At 36.3% G+C, this 19,521-nt stretch overlaps 1 protein-coding gene across 1 annotated transcript in view; it reads right to left on the bottom strand.

The window, feature by feature from the left end:
• The window catches only part of LOC134541645 (ras association domain-containing protein 8), a 124,313-nt gene extending 106,519 nt beyond the window's left edge, over positions 1–17,794 (bottom strand). The window contains 3 exon segments of the mRNA XM_063385223.1: positions 984–1,094; positions 17,140–17,350; positions 17,495–17,794. Of these exon segments, the coding sequence (XP_063241293.1) occupies positions 984–1,094; positions 17,140–17,211 (183 nt within the window). The 5' untranslated portion in view covers positions 17,212–17,350; positions 17,495–17,794.
• Between the last annotated feature and the right edge of the window lie 1,727 nt (positions 17,795–19,521).

Genomic DNA, 19,521 nt, shown 5'->3' with positions numbered 1-19,521 from the left:
CAGCCTCTCGGAAAAAATTAATTTTCAACTTTCCAGAACAGTATTTCTAGCAATGACATTGACACATGTGTTACTAAACCTCCCCCCCCCCTTTTTTTTTGTCTATTTGTTTATTCCTAAAAAATAATTGTCAGTCAACAAACACCCAGTTATTTCCTTATTAGTTTGTACATAATATGAATGTGTCCTATGTTTATTTTCATTATCAATGTCACTAATTAGTATTAAATATCTCACAACCATAGTTCTTAATGGGCACTACATTTCTTATTCATCGTGCTAGTATCTCATAAAAATTAACCAAACAAATGAAAACGGTTTTTTGATTAACAATAGACAGCAGCATGGCTGGGATTTTGTGGTGTTCTCCCTTTGCCGTTTTCACTATTTAGATTGACGACAACACAACATCCAGTTCTGGACCCATTAAGAACATTTTCCACAAGTGAAAAAATTTTCCACCCAGGCAGGACTCAAACCTGAGAATTTTGATTCTCTAGTCAGAAACCTGATCAAACATTTCTCATGGTTAATAAACCCTGTATTTTAAGTTCCTATAAAAACTTATAAACATAATTTTAATAAAAAAAATTAGCTATTTTTCTAAACACACACTAACATATGCACTATAAAAATAACCATTTATATTTCCGAAGGACCTCAAAGTTCTTGTAATAACTTTAATAACTTAAATTTATGAGTGCTTTAATGGCCAGGACAAGGTGATCTCAGGTTAATTACAGGCAAAGTTGAACCGAGACTTTTCACAAGTGGGAAACGTGGCAGATGTTGCCGTGAGCCGATGGTATCAACCCCCCCCCCCCCCACACACACACACAAACACAGTCCGTCAATGTTCCATTCTAATCGCTACCTCTCGGCGTCTCCAGCAACTCAATGTTGACGAAATTTCACGCCCAATCATTTACTTAACAAGTAATGCAGGCACAGAGGTTTGAACATGGCTAGCGTGCAAGTCTGACCTTCAACGGGTGCTCGTGAGGAGCCAGCAACCTCTCGTTGTTCCGCCAGCGCTCTATCAGCGTGAAGCGCCCGGTCTTCCCCGTCGCGTGCGCCAGTGCGTACACCACATCCTGCAACACCCACACAGTCTGCGTGGCCCGGTGGACACCGCCCTCGACCCTCGACCCGGCACGGCAGAGGCCTCTCGTTCTAGGGAAGCTCTTTCATGTGACTGGGGACAATTTGGAGATATAGGCAAGATCACCAAGATCAAACATGGTGGCTGGACAAAAATGTGATGATACAAAGCTAGCTTTCATTCCCCTCGGAAGAGCACTGAATATGAGACTGATGCAAGTGTTCCTCGGAAATAACTTGTGGCAGTCAGCGACCGAGAGAACTACGCACAAATGAGGTTCTAGAGGCATTTCGTTCCTTGGGCCTAAATGTGGTTTTTTCAAGTATGTTTCTTCATTAAATTTAAAGATTACCAACATTATTGAAATGTTTGTAGGTAAAATACCTCACCATCCAATACATAAAAGATACTAAGTTGTGAAAAGGGCACAAAAAAGCACTACCTATTCTTTATTCACCAAATAGTTCCCTAAGAACAGGAAAACATCTAAAATGGTTTTAATCTTGGTTCAATGTACAACACTGGACTTCACCACCTTAGATGTGATTTTATAATGCTTTAGACTGCACAGATCTAATACAAGCCACCTAACCATGAGCTTGCAACAAGGTTTAGGGACCACTGATATTACTGCAAAGACATCTATCATGCCAATGCAGAGCCTGCTATTGTTAATGGACAATGCACAACAAATAACCCAAGAATATATTCACTAAATTTGAGATCAATTCATTCTCAGAACACTTTTTTTCATTCACATATTTTGAAACACCTATTAAAATAAAACTTGTAAACAAAACACTGTACATCAATGTGAAAGGATATTTCAATCCAGTAAGTAAAACTGAAATAGCCATACATTACATATAGTAAAAAGATCTTTTTTACACTGCTTCTGGAATTAAAAATTTCAGGGACATGCACACAAACAAACGTATGTGTACACACAGATTTTTTTTATGTGTAAAAATCTTAGCTCTCTGTATGCGGCATTTATAAAAGTGTTTTTGAGAAAATAAGTCGATGAGCAGAAATGTGATACAAAGATGACAGACTTATGTACAGAAACATAAACTGTACAGTCACTTTTGTAAACATTAGGGTTTATATCAAACAACTGGTGTACAAAATAAACTTTATAGTAGTAAAACTATTCTTTAATACTTTATGTTATAATATGTCATAAAAATAAAAAATGACAATTTAAAAAAAATATGTAAAACAATAATGTCAATCCTTAGTTAACATTGAAATGAAGAGATAGCGCCATGTTCATCATACTATAAACTATAGAGACATGAAATTGTTAACCTAGATATATTCAATGCCATGTTTACTAAAACATTTTGTGGTTAAATTTTTACAGTTGAATGTTTAAATCACCTCAATAATGTTAAGTTTGTTTGTAGAAAATATTTACAGACTGATTTCTGTTGTTTAAGCACAGAGTTTCACGATATTTAAACAAATATGGATAGTTATTTAGTGTTAGTATGTGTGTTTTAAGGTGTTCCCATTCCCCCCCCCCCCCCCATCTTTACCATCTTTACCACTTTACTTTATGGTACTGTCTTTCTTTTCTAAAGAATTTAAAACCTAGTTAGTTAACACCTTTTTGTTTACGAAACCACTGGTCCAATAGTGCCCTCAAGTCCTAGATCCTCACATGAACACAAGCAAAACCAGATGTCTTTTAGTTTTCATAGCTTCACTACACTCACATAATTTCCTCATAAAATGCCTCCCAAAGATATCTAGATGGGATGTGGATTAGCAAAGACATGCTACTTCCATGACCAAGGCCTAGCAGTCTCACGTTTTACCTAATGTACATTTACCGGTAAGGTTATTGTTACACATCACAAATCCAGGTTTATCCCTTCATCCTAATGGAATACTCCTGTATAGTTGATCTTGCTGTTTTCATTTTAGTACATTGATAGAGCCTGGCCAAAAAAAAATTATCATAATACAAACAAATTATGTCAGGTCTAGTGGAAATGTTTCCTTTTATATTCTACTTCCTATCATAATTTATTGTAATATCAAAGTTTTCATTATTTACAGGATTGTATGATGTACTGAATTAAAACAGCAAGCATCATGTACCACAGGATCATGCCACCAGGATCAAGGGATAAACTTGGATATGTGATACAGAACTTCCACCATGAGAAGAATACTAACACAGCATACTTCTAATTTAAGATTCAGAGGCAGAAATAAACACTTATTATATTTTAAATGCCAACAATACTTTCTGTGACCAAAGCTGAAACGATATCTTACACGACAAATTGATAACATCACACACTAACAGCCAATTACAAGTAACTTTCAGTGTGTATGGCTGCATTCAAAAACTCTAAATTATTAGGACACAATTATTGGAAACTTGGGTGCACAAAGATATTAAAAGTTTGCATGGTTGTATTATATTAGGTAATTATTTAAATGATAGGTTTGATTTGGATTAAATTAGTTTTCTAGAAATCATCACTATTTTTGACTATTTTTCGACATATTTTTAATTTCAAATGCAATCCCAAACATGTTAAAACATTAGGGCCTACTTAAAATATTACCTACCACCATTCAACTAAAATTCCAGTTATGTGATCAAATTCCACAGTAAAATTCATGAGTGTAGTTTTTCTATAGCTTCCAGGAAGAATAATTTTTGGTTATGCACTGAATTTTCCTAAAGAGAGTTATAAGTTTGCCAACTTTTTACAATAGGTAATATTCTTACAGCGCTGCTTTTCCATTAGTAGTAATAAAATTCTGAAAATACTTTTTTTGGACACTGAGTCATTCACATATTTACTAGCCCAGTGAAATTAGACCCTGGAAACCCTTGACGTGGAAAAAATTGTTGGAAAGCTGGAAATCATCTTAAACCCTTTGGTTAGCATCCAAATAGAGTATCCTGAGTTTTCGCCCTCACAGGTGGTGAGCTTAAGGAGGGGGGTGGAAAAAACCGTAAAATTATCGGACTTTTTTGTGTTTTTCACACGTAACTCGTAAACGATGCATCTTAGGTTAAACTTAGTTGTAAGCATAATTAAAGTGTATATTATTATGCGTCGAATAAGACCACAAACGTCCAAATCGGTTCAGTGGTTTGGCCGCAATCAACATTTTAATATTATAAATTTTTTCTTTATTTGTAAATATTTTAATTTCTCGCCTGTTTACCGTCATATATTATCTAAACCACCACTCAGATCAACAAAACCCACAGTATAAAGTTGTAGAGCATTAAATTCTAAGTTGAACAGACACCTTAATTGAGAAAATCCGTTTGGTTCAACATGAGATATGCTCGATAATCTGAAATCCCAGTTATGAAGGTTGTTGGCAAACCCCCCCCCCCCCCCCCCCCCCGCCACTCGGGTCAACCTTCAACCTTCCTAACCCTATACATACTGCCAAATGGGTTATAGAAAGGAATGAATGAGGCTTGTGATTGACCAAAAAAATAAATAACTATATTTATAGTTGCGAAGAAATATGTGCATTCTCAAAATTCAAACAAGCGAAGATAATCTTCTACGTTTAGATGTCGATGGTTGGTTATCTTGAGATGTGGATATCTGGGGATCAACTAGCCTGGAAGTAGATGGCTGCTGTTCAGTGCAGCCACAGGATAGGTCATGTTCAATGTCGCTTGTTTCGTCACCATCATTCATTTGGTCGGGGTCCATGATTTCAGCATCTGAATAAAAAGTAGAATGATATCAGCAACAGTAAATGAATGGTAATTTGAATAAGTGAACAACATTGATACCTATTGTGGTGGAAATACAAACTGTGAAAATAACTGTACAAACTAAAACAATATTACCAGGAGCATTAAATGGGCAATAGACTTACCTGACAAGTCATCAGCTGCAGAATCGTGCTCTGAGTCAGTGGCTTTATCTGTGTCTACATTTGGTGTGTTAGCACATGACTGCCCCTTGCAAGCTACACAAATGTAGGAGCAGTTAAGCCCCGTTTTACGGCAGCTACAGCCGGATCCCTTGCATCCTTTTTCACATTGCCAGTATATTGTCTTGAGTACATTCAGTGGGGCTGCCTCTTTCTCAGTAGTGATGGGGACCAACCCAACTTTGCTGTTTTTCCATCCCCAGTTGAGTGCATATTTATCGATCCCGAGCCACTTTTGGACCTGATGGTAGGCCCTAAAGCTATGCTCTCGAGCTGCTGCCTTTGTGGGGGGCAAGGAGGCCAGGTTCATGTTGCTTTTTGCCACTGTTTTGGCGAACACTTTGTACCTCAGTTCATCCAGGGAAACCATGTCTCCATAAACAGCCTCGAGAAATTGTTCCCCCATGGCTGCAATCTGATCTTTGTTGACTACAGGTGAAATAAATACAGGCACAGCATCTTGCAGTTCCTTGCTTTTTTTCCAGGGTCTTGACAAATTTAATTTTTTCCTGACTGAAAAATGCTGAGGTTGTGTCACATCCACTGAAGGCGTGCAAGAAAAGAATTTTTTTTGCAGTGTCTGAATACTTGAACTTGGAGGGTGAGTAACGGGTGCTATCATTTGCCCCCTGCCCTGGTTTCATGAGCACAACCTGGTTGTAATTGGTGCCAATGCAGTAAGCAGTATTAGGAGGTCCGTATCCTCTCCCACTATTGCTACATATCGATGCGGCTAGGCAATGTCTCTGTCTGCATCTTCTTTGGCTATCTTCACTGCAAACTCGCACTCTTTTTCAAGTTTTAGACAATTCGCGAGCATTGATATGAGGCACCGTTTGTTGCTGTCATTAGATAGAAACTTGTCTTTTGGCATTGTAGCTATCATATTTTCATCGAATTGTGCAGTGGATTCAGCGGAAGTTGATTTCCGACGAAGGCGCTCTGCTGATTTGGTGCTGGTTTCATTAGCATTTTCAGGGTAATCATCGAAGACTATGGCAGTGCCTTTTTTGTTGTAGTGTTTTTTCACATATTCCACATACCTATCTAAAATTTTGGATTACTGCTCCCTTATCTGCCAAAAAACTCTGTGCAAAACAAAACCTCCATCAATGACATAGACTGGATCATACAAATCATGATTTTCCTCATCTTCATCTCTCAAGGGGCTGTATGAGTCATATAACACGGATTTGCGAGTTTTCCTCATGCCTGATTCATCAAATATGGAAAGAGGGTAGGGTGCCAATTCGAATTCAAAGTATGTTTTGAGATCAGAATTGGACTTTTTGAAAAGAGATATCCTCCTGAAGATTGTGTCAGGATTGACTGGCACTTCCTGTTCATGGATCGTGACTTTGGAGTTGAAACTTTTCAATGGAGTCACTCGCATTTTCCTTTGAAATTTCACATCTTTGAAATTGCTGCCAATTATTTGTCTAATGCCTTCAGCCCAATTTCGTATGCCTCGTGACGGTTTATCCTATCGTCCCCTACCACTCAGGTGCCTATTGACATAATGCATTCTCCTTCCGGGAAAGGGTCGTGTGTTGATAACCACTCAGTTTATTTCAACACATCCAGCTCGTCTCTAGTGATCCTTGATGGCCTGGCATCCACGTGTTGCTCTACTGTACTGAAAGTGACCCCACAAAATTTTTCTAACTGTAGACATATCTCCAAGATTGCAGGCATGGACGATACCCACTTCATTAGAACACTGTCCGTTACGCCTCTTCCGCAACTTACACCTCCTTCCGTTTTCATAGATTTCATCAAGGTCTGTTCTATGGCCATATCTGACCATAGGCCAAACCAAAATTTGTCAGATATTCTTACTGTGAAGAAGCCTTCCACTACGAAATGCTTATATTCAGTAGGAGTCAGTTTAGATTGAAGCTGGAGCAAGTCCTCTATGTAAAGTTGGCATGATTTGGCATACAGGAAATGTCCACTTGCGTGAAAATATGGTAACATTTGTTGTATACATTGAAGATGACCATTCCAATCTCCAACCCTTTCGGAGTGAATGAAGCATTTCAATATTGTCACCATATGGTAATACTGCACCTAAAGTTTAACGGTGGGTCCTCTTTGCTCTAGTTCCAGAAGTTTGTCCGAGAAAATTTTCATCACACTTTGTACTGCAGATGCTTCAAAGTCTACAGTTGGTTTCCCAATGTCTTCAAAGATTTGCAGTACCTATATAAGTGCTCTCATCATCTACTATGTCCAGCTTGGACAAAATAATTTTAGATAAAGCTAGATGCACTAAAATGTGGCATCGCACGGCTCTTGAATATGCATGTCCTGTCAAAATTTTATAGGTTGATGCAGTAGCATATGCAATGTTGAACACATCTTACAATCCACTCCCATCCATGATAAATCTTATTGCACCCATTCGGCTGGACGAATGGACACACGGGAAAGAGGTGGAGCATGAGGAGAGGGGGGCGAAAAGGGGAAGGGAGGAAGAATAACTTGCTGATGAAGGGTAGAAACAATAAATAAAAAAAGGAGGGAAGGAAGAGGAGTCGGTGACTGCCGCCTCTCCAGCAGACGGAGTAAGACCGCATGGCGACACAGAGCCATAGTGTTTACGTTCCACTAAGCTGTGACACAGTTCACAAAGACTTATATTGTGCACAGAATTATACTGGAGACAAATTTATGGTGCTGCCCTCACATATGGCAGAGCCCTTACCGTGAAACGGATTATCCGTTTTTTTTTTTTACTGGATTTCAATTATCCGGGCATCTGTGGGTCCCAATTAACACGGATAATCGGGAGTTTAGTATAGTTACTTTTTGTGTCAACCACAACATGCCTCACTCATATAACACATTTTTTAGGTATATACACACACACACATATATATAATAGTAGGGTGGGGTGAGGTGGGGTGAGTGGTTGGCACAACAATTTCATGATAACTGGGATTTCAGATTATCGGACATATCTCGCAAAGAATCAAGCTGATTTTTGCAATTAAGGTGTCTATTCAACTTAGAATTTAATGCTCTACAACTTTATTTTGTGGGTTTTGTTTATCTAAGTGGTGGTTTAGATCATATCTGACGGTAAACAGGCGAAAAATTAAAATATTTACAAATAAAGAAAAAATTTATAATATTAAATGTCGATTGTGGCCAAACCACTGAACCAATTTGGACGTTTGTGGTCTTATTCGACGCATAATAAAATACAATTTAATTATGCTAACTACTAAGTTTAACATAAGATGCATCGTTTACGAGTTACGTGTGAAAAACACAAAAAAGTCCGATAATTTCACAGTTTTTTTCCACCCCCCTCCTTAAGCACACCACCTGTGAGGGCGAAAACTCAGGATACTCTACTTGGATGCCAACCAAAGGGTTTAAGATGATTTCCAGCTTTCCAACAATTTTTTCCACGTCAGGGTCTTATTTAACTTGGCTATACCCTGAAAACAGCATTTCTATATTCCTACTCATTTCTGAGAAATCACCCTAATAGATTGCACAACAATACCTGTGCAGTGATGCAGTCAACGCTTTTTTCCTTTCCCTTGTGGGTCTGTGTGTGTGGATGCTTTGGAGAACTTTAATTAAATTGTGAGAATGGTTGATTACATTAGGTTAGATACATTAAAATTACTTCAGAACAATGTGGATGGTTGGTTGGGTTAGTACAGCTTCATCTGAAATTGGTAATTCCTAAGCAAGCATTAAAAATATTATACAGTAATTTTAATTTAGATATACTACCCCAACCAATCACCCACAATGTTTTGAAGTATCTTTAATGTGGCTAACCTAACGTAATGGACCATTTTTACGATATAACTCAAGTTCTCCGAATCATAAACATACAAGTAACCGCACAGGAAAGCAAAAATTTGGCATTGGCCGTATAAATGCACACGCATTGTAGTATAAGTTATAAGAGGTGATTTATCAGAAACTAGTAATAATTCAGAAACTCTGTTTACAGGGTAAATACAGAAACATGTCTAGTGTTTGGAAAATGTATTTTCTGAATTTTATTATTAATTCATGGAAAAGCCGGGCTAAGAATATTACCTTTCAATATTATGCCTTGGACATTGTTATAGCTGTTGTTGAGCATGATGTGATAAGCATCACTTTCATCATTAATATCCAGTTTACCACAACCTGTATATAAGAAAAGTAAGTCGTGCTAATGATGATACTGGTATAAAACCATTGGGGCAATTCCATGTGTAAGTTTACCATAAATGAAAAAAAATAAATATCTGATTTTGGTAGTAAAAATACTTTAATATGGTGGCAACATTATATTATTTAAGTTTTTATAATGACAGCAATTTTTTGATATTTGTTTTCTGGCAACACTGTCATTTATGAAATGGCGTCGTGAGCTCAGCTGATAGTGGTTTTTGTGGTGGAGTTTTGATTAAATTTTCACTGTAAGTCTTTTGAATTATTGTTGTATATTATTATATACTGACTGTTCAAATGATGAGATATGAATAAAGAGTGCATTATTCATGTGAATTTAATTTTTTTAAGAGATAATAGGTTTGTAAGATCAGAGTGTCAAGGTGTAGTGTCGGTCACAGAATAGACATACTTTTCTCTCTAACTATAGTAAAATTACTTAACTATCATGGAAATAAGTATTTTATCCTACTTGATGGCATTCCTCAAATGATGCCGACAGTAAAAATTTATTATTTTTTTTATAATGCCTAAACTCTAAGAAATATTGTTGCAGTGTCAGTCACATAGTAAGTCGAGTCAATCACAGCCTGTATGATATTTAATTGTAGCTTTTTGTTTGTTTCTTTTTCTCATAGATGGCGAAAAACAGCTGCATAAAGAAAGCATAAGCAGAGAGAGAAGCTGAAATCTAAAGGATTATTTGTTGAATTTAAGAAAAAAGAATCTGAAAACAGGAAACACCAATGACATTTGATAAAACAAACAGCATAGGTTGACATGCTTAAAGCCTTACGTGAAAGAAAATCAGAAGAGATGAGAAGATACCAGGGTATAAAAAAATCCTGATTTTTTTTTTAAAAAAAATCAAAAAAATCAGATTTTTTGGATTAAAATCAGGTTTTTTGATTAAAATACGATTTTTTGATTAAAATATAAAAAATTGTAATCTGTGTAATATACAGTACATTTTCATGAATGTTTTCAAGACTTGACTTTGCTCTACAGTACAATTAATAAAAGATTAATTCATTTTGTAAAGACAACTAGCCTAATTTTCTTTCTTTGAAATAACCACATTTTACATTGCATAATGTTTTAAGGAAACATTAATGATGTCACTTTATGAACATTTTTAGTATAATAACATAGTTAACATTAGTAAAAAAAGATGTCTCATAGAAAATAGAGTCTTTCCATGTCAAATCAACACACTTTTAATAAAAATTTTTACCTCACCATCTCAGATTTTGATGTAATTTTGCACAGATGTTACCTCCATACAGACTAACAAAAATATAAAATTTTAGAATTTATATCCATCCGTTTTGAAAATATTGCTTTGTAAATTTTCGAAAAAAAACACTCAAAAATGCACGACAGGCATATTTTAAAATTACCATAACTCTTCTCCAAATTAAGTTAGAAAGGTGAGACAGGTGTAATTTTGCAGCATTTGGTATGGCCTTTCATGTGATATGTAACCCAATAATGTCTAGAAAAAAAATAACTTTCAAAATAATTTTTAAAATTTAAATTAAAAATTTTGGAAAAAGTGCATTTTTAATTTTTTTTCAAAAAATTCTATAAAATTTTTTGTACAAATATTAAATTGTCTACAAAGTTTCAAAGTGGAGAGTTAATGGGCTCATAGTAAAATTAATTGGTAATTGTAACCATATTTCTACTTTACTTTACCCAATTATGATATTTAACCATTTTTATAATTATAATAAGTTATGTTGAAAGTATAAACACATAAAATTGATTAAAAATCAATAATAACACAATTGTAATTCATTCTAGTGCTACACTTTGCTTGTCTCTAATACAGGATTTCAAAGATTATTTCAGACAAGCATCCAGCTACTGGGGATTCCCCTCAATTTGCTTTGGGATTCTCCTTGCATTGCCTTGGGATTCCCTTAGCTATGTGATACCCTTGCTTTGCCCTGGGATTCCCCCCTAGCTCTTTCAGAGTACTTTACAGTAGTGGTTTCAGCTAGTTTATGCTAGGAGTCTGTATTGTTCTGATGTAGCATCAAAGTTGTTAATACAAGTATCAGTGCTACGCCTATATAAAAAGTGACCATTTGTTTTATATTATTAGTGGAGTTTATGCATTTTGAATTGAGAATGTTGATATTTATTTTTAAAAAGGTAATGTGTTCATCATGATAGTGACTGAAACCCTATGAAAAGGTGGGCAGTTTACGGTAAGAAATGGCCCTCAGTGAATCATTTTTGAAGTTACAGTGTTTTAATCCATTAAAAAAAGCAATCACAACATTAGGGAAAAAAGAAAATTAAGGAATGTTACTAGTTGGATGTGCAGTTTGTTTTCTGGATTGCCAAAGGGAGCAAAAATTTGTGATAGCTGTAGAATAGAAATTACAAACAGCTGCTGCTTCTTCTACTACTCACCAGGATAACGAATCAAGATCAGATTCTGATAAAGATCCCAGTTTTTCTGCATCCTCAGAGCTGATTGGTTCATTAAATATTTCACTACAAGGACTAGGAGAATCTCCTATTAATAGGAAAAAATTCAAATCAAAAAGTTATGCAACCAGAAAAATTAAAACAATTGACTCCACGATCAAAAGGAAACTTTTTGAGTTGTCAGATAATTTCTCTGAGGATGATGGTGAAGATTTAGAGGAATCAGTTTTGCAAAACCTCAAAGCCAATTTCTTGAGTTCTACTAGTAGGAACAAGAAGTTAATGATATTAACCTGTTTACCACCAAATTGGGGAGTTAGAAAAATAATGTGAGAGTTTGATGCGCCAAACTACATGGTACGACAATCAAAAAAACTCTTGGCTGAAAAAGGAATGTTAGAAAGTCCTAACCCCAAACCAGGCAAACACCTCTCAGAAGATGTAGTGGAAGCTGTCCATTTATTTTATGAAAATGATGATGTCAGTAGAGTGATGCCTGGTGTTAAAGACTGCATAACAGTCACTGAACCTAATAAAAATAAATCAAAAATATCAAAAAGACTTATTTTGTGCAATCTGAAAGAGGGATACACTTTATTCAAGGAGAAATTGCCAAATATTAAAATAGGTTTTTTCAAAATTTGCAGAGCTTCGGCCAAAGCATTGTATTTTAGCGGGTTCTAGTGGGACACATGCAGTGTGTGTATGTACAATCCATCAAAATGTCAAATTGATGATTGAAAATGCAAGATTATGTGATTTAACAAATGGAGAATTCAAAACCTACAAACATTGCCTACCAAAAATGGTATGCAATCCACCAACAGATTGCAATATTGGACATTGTATATATTGTCCTGGTACTGCAGCAATACGGACCGTCCTTGAGAAGTCATTTGAAGAGCACCTGATACGAAAGATCACATTTCAGCAGTGGATTTCAGTTGACCGTTGCAATTTAGAGACACTGCAGAAATCATCAGCAGATTTCATAGATTTACTCTGTGACAAGCTGTCACTCTTAGTCCGCCACGACTTTATTGCAAAACAACAGACCTCTTTCATGAATCACTTAAAGGAAAATTTAAAAGAATCTGAATTTGTCATCACACTCGACTTTTCAGAAAACTACAGTATGGTTGTACAAGATGAAGCCCAGACTTACCACTTGACTAAGGGACATGCCACAGTTCAGCCATTTGTGATATATTATAAACGAGAAAAAAGAATTGAACATTTGAACTACGTTGTAATTTATAACTGCCTAGAGCACAATACAGTTGCTGTTTACACATTTAATTTGTGTTTTCACAAGCAAGACTTCAACATATCAGCTGAATGGCATTTTTCAGCCACAGATCACGGTAAAGGGCCTTCCGATGGAGTTGGAGGTACGGTTAAGAGATTAGCAGCTAAAGCTAGCTTGCAACGGCCCAACGAAAACCAGATCTTGACTTTCCAGCTTTATGAATGGGCAGTAAGAAATTATTTCTGGTATTAATTTCACTTTCACTACACAAGAGAATTACATTGAGTCAGAAATATTTTTAAAAGATCATTTCAATCAGGCAATTACCATCCAAGGAACTCAGCAATATCATGCATTTATACCTGTTGACTCAAGCACATCAAAAATTACTGTGAAAATATTTTCTGGAGCTACACATTCATCACAAGTAACTGTTACAAGATCACTAGACAAACCACAAATAGGAGACGTAAAGGGCTACACTGCAGTTGTATATGACAAGACCTGGTGGCTAGCTTATGTTATGGAGAAAAACGAAGAAATTGATGAAGTGAAAGTAACATTTCTCCACCCTGCTGGACCATCACCATCCTTTTCTTATCCAGGGAAACCAGATGTATTATGGATTCCTCTCACAGATGTGTTATGTACAGTAAATCCTGTGACACCAACTGGAAGAATTTATGTGCTATCTGAAAATGACACTTTAAAAACCAATGAGGACTTTTACAAGTACTATAATTGAAAATTGCAATCAAACATGTGAGTGCTAATTTCCTTTCTTCAATTTATTTCTCATTTTAAATTATTGTGTAGGGGAATCTTGTATAGGTATATTGTACTTCAGCATAAAGTATTTCTCATTTTAATTTAAATTCCCTGCAAAATTTAATTAAAAAATTGTTCAGTTTAAGATACTTTCAGTGTACAGAATATAATTATCTGATTTTTTTTGTGTATTTTACAACAAGATTTTAATGTATTCTGTTATCCTTTCCTTTGCTGCCAACATTTAACCTGAGGTTTGACAAAAAGGGACTTTGTTTTCAATTAATTTTACTATGAACCCATTAACTCTCCATTTTGAAACTTTGTAGACAGTTTCATATTTGTACAAAAAATTTTATAGAATTTTTTGAAGGAAAAAAAATGCACTTTTTCCAAAAATTTTAAATTAAATTTCAAAAATTATTTTGAAAATTATTTTTTTCTAGATATTATTGTGTTACATATCACATGAAAGGCCATACCAAATGCTGCAAAATGACACCTGTCTTACCTTTCTAACTTAATTTGGAGAAGAGTTATGGTAATTTTAAAATATGCCTATCGTGCAATTTTGGGTGTTTTTTTCGAAAATTTACAAAGCAATTATTTTCAAAACGGATGGATATATCATTCTAAAATTATATATTTTTGTTAGTCTGTATGGAGGTACCATCTGCACAAAATTTCATCAAAACCTGAGATGGTGAGGTAAAATGGGTGTGTTGATTTGACATGGAATGACCCAATAACTACATCATTGAAAATATATCATATTTAAATGTAACTTTGTCACTTCTGTCATCCCTTATAGTCTTATAGTCCAATTGTTCTAAATAAAGTACATAATTTAAACCAAAACCACAATTTCCTTTTTTTCTTCTTCTCAGAATTGTACACATACGAGAGTACCTATTCAAAGTAAAACTTCTACATAAAATATTACTTATTTAAAATTTTAAACAAAAATACAAGTTTTGCAGCTTTTTCTGTACCCAGGCAATTTCTTAATGTTGACTGAACCAAACCAAACATACCAAAGAACTGAAAATTTCCTTCCTACAGTTCTAAAAATAGCATTTGACATTGTTGGAAGACAAACCTGTTGCCAAGGAGATATGACACACACACAACACAAACACATGAGGTGGAGGAGAGAAGAGAGAAAATGAGGTGGCATTTAAAGGTACATTTACCCACCTATATTTAACAAGTGTTTCAAAATAACTATAAATACATTGTAGAAGAAATTAAGTACTATTCAATTTTCATTCTATCTTTGCAGCTGTCAATTTTTATGTAAGTAGACATGATAACTTGGTTTAAACAATACAGTATAGGAAATATTAATGTTCATATAATCATATTATAAATTGATTTTATTCACTGATTTTAAAAAAAAATCACATGATTTAAATCATGATTTAAATCACGATTTAAATCATGCTGATTAAAATCAACATACCCTGGAAGATACAGAAGTAAGATTAAAGAAAAAAAACTAATGTTAGAATCCACTGATACAGCTGCCAAAGATGCGACTCCTACTAAAGCATTTGCCTCAAAAAGCTAATATGGAAAAGAGGTTGCAAATGTCAAACGGAATCTGCTGCTGAGTCCTTCGAAGTGTAGAGCAGTTGTGCATACATTAGCAACACAAATAACTCCTGAAATAATGCCTAAACGCAACAAACCGAAGAAAACCATCTCTGCTGAAATAGTTGCAAAAGTCAAAAATTTTTATGTCCGTGACGATATTAGTCGCCAAAATCCTGGCATTAAAGACACAACAATAGTTTGTCTCGAAGATGGAAAAAAAGTTAAAATGCAAAACAGGCATTTGTTCAGCAATGTTCTCGAAACATATGCTCTGTATTGTGATGAATTTGGAACATGTATAGGTAAAAGTAAGTTTGCTGAACTACGACCAAAACATGTTTTTCTAAGTTGCCAAACACCTGAAAATGTTTGCCTTTGCAAGTATCATGAAAATTACATGTTAGCTGTAAACGCACTGTCCAAAAATTGCATTGACTTCCCTGGTTACGACAAAAACTTTTTGACAAAAATTGCTCTATGTGAAGCACCAACAACATCCTGTTGGAATGATAAATGTACAAAAAGTAAAAATATGATGCAGTCTAAATTAGAAAAAGCTACTTGTTCCATTAAAGATAAATAAGTTAGCTGGTATGAATGGAAAGAGGAAAATGGACGACTTAGAAAGGTTTTACTGAAAGGTACAGTGTCGATGCTCTGTGAACATATTTCGAAAATGACTCCACAGTTTAAGGAACACAGTTACATAAAAAGGGAACAAGCACAGTGTTACAATCAAGATCGCAGTGATTGTATGAGTTCATATTGCAAATTTGCGCAAGTCGACTTTGCAGAAAATTATACCTGTGTTTCGCAGGATGAAATTCAATCATATCATTGGGTGCAGCCATAAGTTTCTTTATTTACTGTGTCTTTATGGTTTCATCAAAAATAGCATGCAATTGTGATAGCATCGAATAATCTTAATCACAATAAAGATACTGTGATACCTTATATTGATAGGATATTAATAGAAACAACTGAAGATGTAAAAGAAGTGCGCATAAGGTCAGATGGTCCAGCTTCACAATTCAAAAACCGATTTATTGGTAACTCTCTTCCAATGATTGAAAAATGTAATAATTTGAAAATCACGTGGAAATTTTTTGCCACTTCTCACGGGAAAGGGCTAGTAGACGGAATTGGAGGTGCCCTTAAATGTCACGTACGAAATTTAGTGATGAGGAGAGAGAAAATTGTGTCTAATACACACGATTTTTCTGAAGCTGTAAACAAAAACTCAAAGGTACAAATAATTTTGATGAATGATGAGGATTTCAGTAAATGTCATGAAGACCTAGCATTAAGAACTGTTTTTGAGAAACCTATGGCTATTAAGGACATTAAAAAATGCATAAATATTACGTAAATAAATTTAATTACGTCAAAGCCCTGCAACTATCTCGTTTGCAAAAAACAACATATGAAGAAGTATTTTCTGATGAATCAGCAGACGATGATGAAAGAGATCTTCTAATGCCTGATACATCACCAGATAAAAGAGAAAATAATTCTCCAATAGACGCTGGACCTAATGGTTTAGAACTTACTGCTAATAACATCCAACATAGTGTGTTTGTACTGGCACAGTTTGCCACAAAAAACAAATGTCAGATGTAACGTTACGTCACTATTTGCCAGAGTGATGTAGATGAAGAGGGCGAAGTCAAACTTATGAGCCTAAAAGTAGCAAATAACAATGCCTCTTTATTTAGAGCTGATGAGGAAGATATATCTTATGTAGCTTTTGATGACATACTGGAGATATTACCTAATCCTAGTCTGATTCTTATGGGCAATAGAGTCTATTACTTATAAGTTTCCAAAAAGTCTAGATACAGGCCACAACTGACGTACTCACTTGACATGTGGTGTTCTCCGTGACACCACAAACAATCCGCTGGATCCCGTCCACCCAGACCTTGAGTTCCATCGCTCAGGCAGGGGTCTCCTTCATGACGCAGCGAGAGTCATGGTGGCCTGACGGGGCCAGCCTCATAGGGCCGAGCGCTCTTGTTCCCTCTTCCAACGCCGGCATGCTGCAAACCGCTAAGCCATTTCACAGCAGCCTGCTGGGAGATTGAGCACATGCGAGTTCAGAAGAGAACATTTTGTAAACAAGCCTCTAAACATATGACACTGCCAAGATAATTTTTTTTTTGTTTGTGATAATGGCACACATTCGAAAATCGGTTTTATTTGAAGTATAAGCTTACCTTTCTACTTTTCGAATAACGACGATGAAAAAAATTATTATATCACCTGAAAACTTTATATATGTGCCTATATAATAAAATATTTTTTGACAAAATTATATAAGAAAAATATTTACAAGTTAACTATAATGTAGTCACGAATATACAACACAGTCGATATTAAAGTCACTTAAGATACACTTCCATAATTAACTAACTGTATTTAAGTCAAAAAATTACTGGTTCACAAAAAATAACAAGTCAGGTCAACTTAAAATTGCTAGTTATGTTTGGCTCTTGAGCAGCTGTATTTTGTTTAGAGCCAACAATGAACGATTGATCGATATAAAACAATAACCGATATATCTAATAAAAAAATAAGAAAATAAAAACCAGTGTTGCCAATCTGCGGGTAATTACCCGAATTTCGGGTATTTTCAACTAGTGCGGGGAAAATTGCGAGTATTCTCTGGTTTCGGGTAAAATGAGGGTATTTTTGTACAATGAGAAATAACACTTTTGATGAAGGGTAAAGTTTTTGCTGTAACCATTGGAAATATGTGTTCCAGATAATATTGTTCAACATTATATAACCTAGAATATTTATCAGTATATTTTAGCCCAGGAGGAAATCATTTATGTAATTATATCTATGATTGAACTTTTAACCTAAAATTATGCCTCAGTAAATTATCCTGATATCTGTGACTATTATTTAGACATTGTTGTGGTGGTGTATGGCTATTGTTTTGCTGTGCGGGAATTTGTTATGAACTGTTAGGTTGCATTCTAAACATCAATATGCATATTGTCTGAACTATAAAGTTTGATTATAAATAACAATATGGAAAAGTGGCTAGGGCTACGTCAAAATAGCGACCAAGAACCAAGTTGCGGGTGAGAAATATCTTGTTGCTGTTGTGCATGAAAAACTGAAGTGCAAGTAGAGTAAATATCAATAAGGACAGTGAATATTTAATAAATTTTCATTTTGAACGTATTGACGACAGTCGTCGTACCCTCCCAGATACAGAGGCCGTACCTGGCCACCGACGCGGGCCTGAGGGGGCCTGTTTTCCCCCCCCCAGTGAACCCCAGTGTGTGCGACGGCCAGGGACGCACCCGCGTGCGCCCTAGCATGCCAACGAGTGTTTTTTCTATGTGACTTTATCTTTTATTTCAGTGTGTATATATTTGTAAACGATTGAGGGATTTGAATGTGTGTAATTAACTTATTTTATTTATTATTCATTGTGCAAGTTCGCTGTGTAATTAATGTCTCGTGTATGTCTTTGTAAATAATTCAATAACTTTTTCTGAAGCGTTTCGCCGTAATATGTAATTGCAGCCTGGCGCGCCGCGGGACGGAGCTCTCTCCCACGCCGGCCGATTTTCCCCTCCCTCCCCGCCACCCGCGGGCGCCGGCCCGCGGGCGAGCGGGGAGAGGCAGTCGCGTCCTGGTCTCGAGCGGAGACAGACGTGTTCGTTGCTCCGCGAGCCGCGCACGTTGCGCTCGGGATTGAACGTTCGCTCAGTCCGCAGTCGGTCACGGCAGCTGAGCTGCCACCGCGAATCAGCTTAGCATTGTTAACTTACGAGTCATCGGGAGACGTGTCTAGCGGGCAGTTTCTACAACGCGAACGTGGTGCTACGAGTCTCTGAACTTTTCGCCGTCCACGGAACATTACGTAACGGGCCGCGTATGTACAGCGCTCCGTCTTCGGGCCCTCTCTCACTGGGTCAGCCTAGCATTAATAAACTTTACGATTCGCGCCGAAACGTATTTGAGAACCGCCCCATCATCAGGGAGTCCGTGTCGCCGTGGTAGGGCACTTGTTCCGCGACGGTTCCGCCAGGCTGCGGCAGGACTTTATAAGCGTTAATAAAAGACGGCTCGTGAAATTCGTTAATGCCGTGTTCTGCTTGCGACAACCTACCAACATTCCTCGCAATCACTTCACTCTCCCTCCAGGTCCCGCCTTTCCCGGTCCCGGCCACGTTGGCCTGGACCCACACCTCTCCGACGAGGGCAGTACGGGCATAACAGG

The sequence above is a fragment of the Bacillus rossius genome (genome assembly GCF_032445375.1).
Source record: "Bacillus rossius redtenbacheri isolate Brsri chromosome 4 unlocalized genomic scaffold, Brsri_v3 Brsri_v3_scf4_1, whole genome shotgun sequence".
Lineage (NCBI taxonomy): Eukaryota > Metazoa > Arthropoda > Insecta > Phasmatodea > Bacillidae > Bacillus > Bacillus rossius.
Note: the sequence above shows the minus strand (reverse complement) of the source record. Positions and strands in the feature narration are given on the sequence as shown.